At 47.8% G+C, this 8,960-nt stretch overlaps 1 protein-coding gene across 1 annotated transcript; it reads right to left on the bottom strand.

Annotated features, from left to right (window-relative positions):
* Positions 1–3,558: 3,558 nt before the first annotated feature.
* Positions 3,559–5,821, bottom strand: LOC119403176 (putative nuclease HARBI1). The gene is made up of 3 exons (XM_049418136.1): positions 5,073–5,821; positions 4,277–4,488; positions 3,559–3,879 (listed from the first exon to the last, which is right to left on the bottom strand). Exons 1-3 carry the CDS (start codon positions 5,685–5,687, stop codon positions 3,564–3,566), a joined length of 1,143 nt encoding a protein of 380 aa, XP_049274093.1. The 5' UTR covers positions 5,688–5,821; the 3' UTR covers positions 3,559–3,563.
* Between the last annotated feature and the right edge of the window lie 3,139 nt (positions 5,822–8,960).

The raw sequence follows: 8,960 nt of genomic DNA on the forward strand, positions 1-8,960 counted from the left end.
AAGTGTTCAACACCCGTCGACGCAATATTTCGACGTCTTCTCGTGCACGTTTTTATTTTGTTGCTTGCTGCTGTTATTTATGTGCTCCGTTGAGTAGTAGTTTTGTAGTTATCTTTCGCGTTTCTTTTATTTCGCTTGATTTGTTTATTATTCGTGTACTTTTATTGTATCTTTTTTATTAAATTGTTATCTGTATGGAGCGGCGCGCCAAAGTAAATTTTACTGATGAAGAGCGCGGCGTCCTCACGGATCTCGTGAACAAATACCGTGAGGTGCTCGAAAACAAGAGGACGGACGCCGTGTCCCTTCAAAGGAAGCAGAGAACATGGGACCAGCTCGCGTCTGAATTTAATAGCCGGCAGAATGTTCACCCAAGGACGGCTAAGCAATTGAAGAAATGCTGGGACAATTTGAAGGAGAAGTGGCGCCGTGCCAAGGCCGACGACACGCGGGAAGTGTTTAAAACAGGTGAGTTATTTCATTTCCCTCGAGGGCGCTTCGTATAAAAAAGAAGTCCATCAGATGTAGAGGAACTGGAGCCCTGCCTATTGCTGCAAACGAACACGCTCTAAATTATGTATTTGTGCTTCGTTTCATACACGTTTTATTTACCGTTATTATGATAGCTTACATTTCAATGTTATATGTGGGTGCTTGCCATAAGGCTTCACCATTCTGTTTAGAAGCGCTACCAGGTCTCACTCTTGCACATTTTGACTTCGATACCTCCTTCTGTTGAAATTCATTCAGAAAGCGTAGTTGCAGTGCATGCGGCAAATAAATAAATTGGCAAATTGAATTGCACCCACTTAGGCATTCCGCAACAGGCTTACGTGAGTGGTATGAGGTTTATTATAGTAAATTATCCCATCAGTTGCTTCGAGTCGCTGTCTCATAATCTATATTGCCGTGAAGAGAATGCTACCAGTGTCACATCTTAGTGCATTGCCACTGTATTGCCAAGTGGAGTCAAGTAACATTTTAGCATTAAAACGTACGCTTGTCAGTATGCCATTGTGGAATACTAGGAGCAAGCAAAACATTGGAACACTTGCAGGACACGAACTCCTACAATACATGCATTTGCAGTCCCAGGAAAGGTTACGTATGGCACTTGTACCGTAACACACGTATGTTTCTGGTATCTTCAAAACATTATAGTAACTTCAAATGTAGGACTACAGGTGTTGTTATCACGACGTTTCATATACTGATATTTGGATCTTCTTAAGGAGGTGGCACGCCTGCTGAAAGCAGCATGAATGAAGAATTGCAGAGAGATGGAGCGGTTGCTTCGCACATGGCCAAGCGGCTCACGAACCCCTTCGACAGTGACCGTGCTGGCCGTGTGACACCTGCCACAGAGTTCACGCCAGCTGTGGCAGCCCTACTGGCACCGACTCAGCTAGGGCAGAGCATGGAAGCCGATGGCAAGTATTATTTAATGTTAGATGTCGACTGATTATTTGGGCAGTCACATATGTTGCAGAAAGACGAATTGCGACACCATAGATGGCTACTCAGAAGTCACACTTGATTCCCAGTTTTACAAAGCAGCAGTTAAAAACTATAGGCTATGTTGTAACACAACAATGCTGAAACAATATTTAGCGCAGAGTAACATAAGGATGAAAAGGGAGGACACCAACAGTTGCACTCACTCAGCGCACGTGTTGTGTCCTCCCTTTTCGTCCTTGTGTTACTCTGCACTAAATATCGTTTAATGTCTTACCAACAAAGCCGAATTTCCCCCCTTGTACCGTAACGCTGACATCACTGCTGTTATGCATTTCAATGAAATGTTCAATCAAAGCAGGAAGGCTTTTTTTCATTTGGTGGGATGACAACGATAGCACGCTTCGTCTTTCTCTGTGGCATCGTGTTGACATGGCTAATCATAGTAACGTTAATACATGCAGTGCTCATGGGTGTATTTGTGTGACCTTGAAGACTTTCAAAACTCCATCATCCCTTGTAAAACACAAATTCATAGTATGGAGATTTTCAAACATTGACAGAAATGAGCAGAGTGAGTGTGAATGTGTGTAGTTTGTCAATAATATACATATGTGCAGCATGAAGTCATTTGCACTCAGAGCTAATGCCACAGCCTAAGCTGAAATGGGAACATCCAGCAGACATTAGTGCATGCATCTTGACATGATGCAAACGTACTGGTCTGGCACTGCTCACCTCCTTGACCAGTATGCGTTTGTCAACCTGTTTTGTGGTGCTCAAACAGGGACGTGCTGTATTGCTGCCTGCTTGAGATCTTATATTGTGTAATGTTCTTTATGGGCAGAGTACAGTGCGTTCTGTAAAAACGCTTGTGTATTTTTTCAGTAAGGTGAAAATGGGGCATGTATGGACACATTGCTGTTGTAAAAGAGACTTGCCAGAAGTGCAAGCACTGTGAAATTGGCATGACAGTATTTCTCCAATTGTAACACCATTGCAGCTGCTGACCTAGCCATCGACCCCTGGCAATGTGATCTCCAGGCAACTGCAGCTGAAGAGGCGCAACCAGGCCAGGACAACGCCAGTGCAACCCAGCCGGGCCCTGTGGCTACGGGAGCAGTTTCTCAAGAAAAGCCAGCAGGTGGAAGCCGGGCATCCTGCTCAATGAAAGAAGCAGTGAGAAGCGAGCTGGATGCTCGGCTTTCGAACCTTGCTGAAGAGGGTAGACAAAAAAAAAGAGAGCATTTGCTCCGCATGAGGGTTATGAGAGATAAATTAAAGAAAAGGGATGCTGTGCACGCACTTGAGGTAGAGAACCTGAAGGCGAAGAAAGCTCTTCTTGAGCTTGAAATTAAGCTCATGAAGAAAAAAATTCAATCCGACGCTTGTCTTTAGGCACAACATGTAGCATTCATTTATTCATGCATAAGGTATCTTAAATACAGAACTCCCAAGCAATTTCAACATTTGATGATCATTTGGCATACAAAATTGATATCTGGGGTTTAACGTCCCCAAACCACGATATGATTATGAGAGGCGCCGTAGTGGAGGGCTCCGGAAATTTCGACCACCTGGGGTTCTTTAACGTGCACCTAAATCTAAGTACACGGGCCTCAAAAGCATACAAAATTCAAGTGACAGCTCGCGCTATGCAGGTGGCTGGCGTGATGAGTATAATGGACAATGTTGTCTGGGCTGATCGACAAGCGAACACTTGCTGGATCCCAAAAATAACTGAAGAACCGTGCTGTACAGTCATGCTCAATATCACTTGCAACACATTAGTGTGTGGCTTTACAAGCTAAAAGCATGCCTTTGATTTGCCGTCATTTTCCGAACTAAATGATTTTTTCTTATTTGGTAGTATGGCCAAGCGAAAGAACAGTGTTTATTTTGCAGAAGGGCCAGTGGGAGCCATGGGTGATCCTGGAGTTTGTCAAGCCATGCGCACCCGTGTTGCTATTCATATTGAGTGAGACTGTACATGGCCCTGCACCTGTGCAACTTTGTTCTGACCCTCCACTACTTAAATACATAGAAACTGTCTTTCTTTTTTAATATCCATCATGTTGTTATTTTTTAAAATTAAGGTTTGCATACATTTAGGAAAAATAATTTCTAATGATACGTTCACGGGTTCTAAAGCCGTCGGTGTCTTGGGTTCCCATCTGAAGCTGTCCGTTTGGCAGTGCCGATGTAGGCTGCTGAACACTCGGTGCAGTCTGGGGCTGTAGATCCGGAGGGCATGGGTCACGCAGCATTCTGGCTAGGTTGTGTAGAGCTGCACATGCTGTTATCACTGTGAGGGAAGTGCTTGTGTCGATTTGTAGCGTCATTTGAAGGCACGGAAACCTCCTCTTCCAGATGCCGAACACACGTTCCACACTGTTCCTTGTTCGTGACTGTGACTTGTTGTACCTGAAAAATTAGTTCAATTTTTTTTTCTTTGCCTTCGTGTGATGTTTCTGCAATACGTAGAAACGTTGAGAGAGATGAAAATAATCAATGCTTTGGATGTTATGTAAATATATCTGACTTTCTTTTTGTATTTTGTGAAATTGTTGATATTTATTGTTTGAAAATTGTAAAAGCATTTCTCCTTTGAGTTTAGAGCTTTTCAGCTTCGAGCTTTTGAAGTGAATGGCCAAACATTCTTGAAAATGAGCAAATAAAGTGTTTCCATGCTGTTTTGGCTGTTTTCTGACCTTGCATGTTAGCTCAGTGGCTCTGACTAAAAAACTTTTGAGTAATTTTTGCAGACCATTTTTTTCTCAAAAGTTTTGAAATACTGCTTAAGATAAGTGAACTAGCTTGCCTGTATTCGGGGCTGCCTCGTTGAGGATCTTTGAGAGGAGTCATGAGATACGAGCGGCAGGCGTAGCCCATGTCTCCAAGCAGAATCCCGGTGATGGCACCCGTCTCGTACATCACTCGGGCACGGCTGCTGTCGAAAATTCTGCTGTCGTGGGCAGACCCTGGCCAGCTGGCCACTACATCGTAGAACTGCAAGTCTGGCCCTGTGATTCCCTGTGAAAACACAAGATTTACGAATGAAGCGGCATTTAAATGCAAATAGAAAAAAAAATGCTGCGCTGGCTAAGATTATGTGGTGGCATCATGTGCCTAAATGATATTCTAGTTATTGACCTTTTAGATGTTCTTCTTTCCGTTACACGAATTTTTTTTTGCGGTCCTTGCGCAATATGGCTTTCAGTAGCATGGAACCTTTTTTTTTAGATGTCCTGAGAGAAGCACGTGCAATGTCGATTGCACTCCACACTGGATAAGAAGAGAAATGGTTCCCGAGATTTCGTGGCCACAACGCCATTCAGCATCGTCCGTTCAACTCCTATCCGCAGTACTGCATTTTGATGGGGGGGGGGGTGATATGTTGGTGCAGATAAACGTAACCCCGAGAACACAATCGCAACTTGTACATCTGTCGTATCAGTGATGAAGGCCAGCAGTGCAAAGTCGCATCGCAATATGACGATGGTTTACTTGGCGACTTCCGTCTATCACGTTCCCAAAGTCGTGCGCGTCATTGGGTACAGCATACAATTGCATTTCGGTATCAAACCGCGGATAAAACATATGAAGCGGGCACTCACCTGTACATTGATTGAAAAGTATCCTTTCCGGTTGCGGTATACTTCGGCGTCGTCACCGCCGGGGCTCCTGATAGGCACATGCGTGCAGTCTATGCATCCGCTGACACCCGGGAATTTGCCGATCTTGTAGAATTCCTCCATAACGCCACTCACTTGCGACGCTTCGGGAAATTTCACTAGTACGGGAAACAGTGTTTCTGCAAGCAAGGCAGATATCCGCTTGACTACTCGTGACACAGTTGGCTGCGAGACATTGACAAGGTCGCCGCTCACAAGTTGAAACGTGCCCGCTCCATAGAATCGCAATGCAATAAGCAGCTGCATGAGAGGCGGCAAAGGAAACCCACGACCGTCGGCGTTTTCCTGCAGAGGCAGCACAGCAAGCAACTTCTTCACGGCACTTTTTGTGAAGCGGTAACGACACAAGAATTCGTGCTCGTCGTAAGCCTCCATAGGGTTCAGTCGGTCCTTGAGAGTTCGCCGCGACGGTGACGCGTATGCGTACGCTGTGCCGTTCAGTATGTCTTCATTGCGGTTCACATAATCAACGAACTGCGCGAAGTTGTCGTCCGCCGCCATGTTGTTTGTCTGCAAGGAAGCCTTAAGGTAGGTCATAGGCTACCTTAACCGAGCCTTACTTATGACGGCGATAAGTACGAGGAAAGTTCTGCGATAAGTACAAGGTTCGTTCTTGAAACGCGTTAAGGGCGGACTTATGGTTAAGGGCGACTTAAGTCATAAGGATAAGGTTAAGTTAGGTTCGTGAATACGGGGGTAAAACCACCAAGCTACACGTCTGCGCAGATGCTAGCATGCGGGCGTACGGTGTAGCTGTCCACGTGTGTGCTTAGTCAATGCACTCGCAAGAACGCAGTACTTACCTTCTTATGAGCAAGGGGCGAATTGCACCACTGAAAGCTATCTCTCTGCCTCGGTTGGAAATGCTAGCCTGTCTTACAGCGGCCCGCATCTACAACCACATCAAGAACATATCATGTTTCCAAAAGATAAGACAGTTTTTTTAGGGGCGTAGCTCCTCTTAGTCTAACCTTGTCACGTCTCCGTTGTCCGGCGTAAACGGATCTCCCGTATGATGCAATAGATGGCGCTGTCTCATAGAAGTACATACAAACTGCAGTTCAGGGACGATATTCTAGATGGCGCTGTACACTATCTGTGTCGTCATCACCATTTCTCGTCTCATTTCCTAGATGGCGTTGGTCCAACAAAATTGTGTGCAATATGGCGCTTGTGTGCATCGACACTAGATGGCGCTGGAAGTGCCGCTGCTCTCCGATTGGCTGCTGCGCGGGCTGCGCGGGGATGCGCGGAGAGCGAGCGCCTCTCTCATTCTCCCGGATCGTCGCCGTACGTGTCGGATCGTTGGCGGAGCATGGACGATGCCCAGCGGCGGGCGCTCGCTTGGCGGCAGCCAGGCGGATCCCGTGACGGTGCGCGCCAAGGACGCCGCTGCGAAACGGGCTCAACGAGAAGCGGATCCCGAGACCATGATTGCTTCAGGAGCTGCGCCCAAGCTCTTCATCATTCACCCGTGGATATGCTGTCACTTTTTGGACTGACTCCCAGATTGCCATCCACTGGATGTCACAAGATCCAGGGCGCCGCGACGTCTACGTAAGAAACCGAGTCGCAGAAATACAGCAGCATACAGCGGGCCACAAGTGGCAGCACTGCAAAGGCAAGGAAAATCCGGCCGACCTACTGACAAGCGGTATCACTGCGGTCGCGCTTCTTCGTTCATCTCTATGGTGGAGAGGTCCTCCATGGCTCTCTATTCCCAAGCACGGCAGGGAGGATGACGGGAGATGCCCAAAGCCCATTTTAACCGCTGAAGAAGTAGTACCTGAGGCCGAATGCGTCGTCACCCTTGCCCAACAACAAGCACTACCGACTACAGCCGGTACTCGCGCCTTCTTCGAGTAACGGCGTGGATCTACCGTTTCATCGATAACGCAGCAACACGGCGAGCGTCGACAGTCGGACGGCTAAATGCTCAAGAAATCGCACGAGCTGCACATTACGGATCAAGCAAGTCCAGCATTCGCACTTTCCTGACGACCTTGCAGCACTGTCGGCTGGAAAATCGGCGCCCACTTCCTCCCATCTCATGCTTCTGCGTCCGTTCATCGATGACGACGGACTCATACGCGTTGGAGGGGGCCTCCAACTTCTGCCCGGCATCATGTCCCTCCGTCACCCTATCGTGCTTCTTAGTGGCGACGCTGTCATTGAGCTGGTAATTCGTTCTACTCATGAACAAATGCTTCACTCAAGTGTCGAGCACACACTCAACGAACTACGTGAGCGCTTCTGGGTGCTGAAAGGTCGCAAAACCATAAGGTCCGCATTAAGAGGCTGTATGATATGCCGACGACGCAAGATTGCTCCGGAATCAGCACCCACAGCGCCATTACCAAAGGACCGAATTACTGAAGCAAGCCCATTTGCGGTTGTCGGAGTTGACTTCTGCGGACCACTTTATTGTCAAGCAGCGAAGCAGACTGGCTCTAAAGCCTACATAGCCATCTTCTCATGCGCTGTAACACGCCCTCTACACCTAGAGCTCACAACGAACAGGACTGCCATCAGCTTTGTCGCAGCATTTCGGCGTTTTATCTCCCGTCGTGGAATACCGTCCACCATATACTCGGATAATGCACTGGTCTTCTCTCACAGCGCAAGCGCAAGAGAGCTCGGAAATCACGCAACGTCCAGTCTGGAAGACTTCTGCAGTGACCATCGCATTGAGTGGAAGTTCAGTGTCAAGCGAGCCCCTTGGTGGGGCGGATGGTGGGAGCGACTCGTACGCATCACCAAGAACACGCTGAAACGAGCGCTGGGTCGCAGCCATCTGTCCTTCGAAGACATTTCGACGGTTCTCTGCGAGGTGGAAGCGAACATCAACAGCCGCCCAGTGACTTATCTATCTGCTGATCCCGACGACCTAAGCCCACTGATACCTTCGCACTTCCTGCTCGCCAAACGTGCAACATGCTTGCCGCAAGATTTCGGCGCCGCAATCCCTCAGTCAACGGCCGTCAATCTGCGACGTCGAGCTCTACATCGACAAGCGCTGACAGACCATCTGTGGAAGCTCTGGCGAAAGGAGTACCTGTTGCTTCAGCGATCGGCCCACGAAGCGGCACCCAAGACACCACCACGGCTTCAGGTCGGCGACATCGTCCTGGTACACGACGACTCACCACCAATAACGTGGAAGATGGCTCGAGTGACCGAACTGCTACCGGGTTGCGACAACATCGCACGAGCGTGCTGCCTGAGGTTGGCGTCGGTCTCCATAATTAGACGTCCCGTCCAGAAAGTTTACCTGCTAGAAGCAGGCAGCACGTCATAAGTTTGTCGGCCGCGGGAGTGTGTTACAAATAAAATAGGACGAAGGGGCGAGGGTCACGAGCAACTGCCACGGGCGCTGGCACGCTCAGTTGGTCCTAATCCTTCGATACAGCCAGACGGCCGGGTTCTGTTTCTCTCTTCGTCTATTCGTTACAGAGGTCACGGTGTCGACGATGCACTTTAGACACACGAAAAATTCAGAACGGCTTGCGAAGTACGCAAGTCGCGTATTCAGCAAGCAGATCAATTATATAAAATCACTGAACATAAATTCCTTCCCATTATTTGGTTCGTGGACAGTTTTTAGCATTACCAGCATGGTCACCAATTTTCTTTTGTTCACTAACCATCCAATCTTCTGGTTTACGGCGCTAAAGAACCTATCGGATGTCTTGATAATCGGATTCTGCATTTCCGTGAATACAACTTTGACCACACATATCAGTCCGCAAAAAAACATATAGAAGAGGTTGCTCTTTCTCACTGTACACTGCCATGGTTTTGTATAATGAA

This window comes from Rhipicephalus sanguineus, chromosome 8, assembly GCF_013339695.2.
Source record: "Rhipicephalus sanguineus isolate Rsan-2018 chromosome 8, BIME_Rsan_1.4, whole genome shotgun sequence".
Lineage (NCBI taxonomy): Eukaryota > Metazoa > Arthropoda > Arachnida > Ixodida > Ixodidae > Rhipicephalus > Rhipicephalus sanguineus.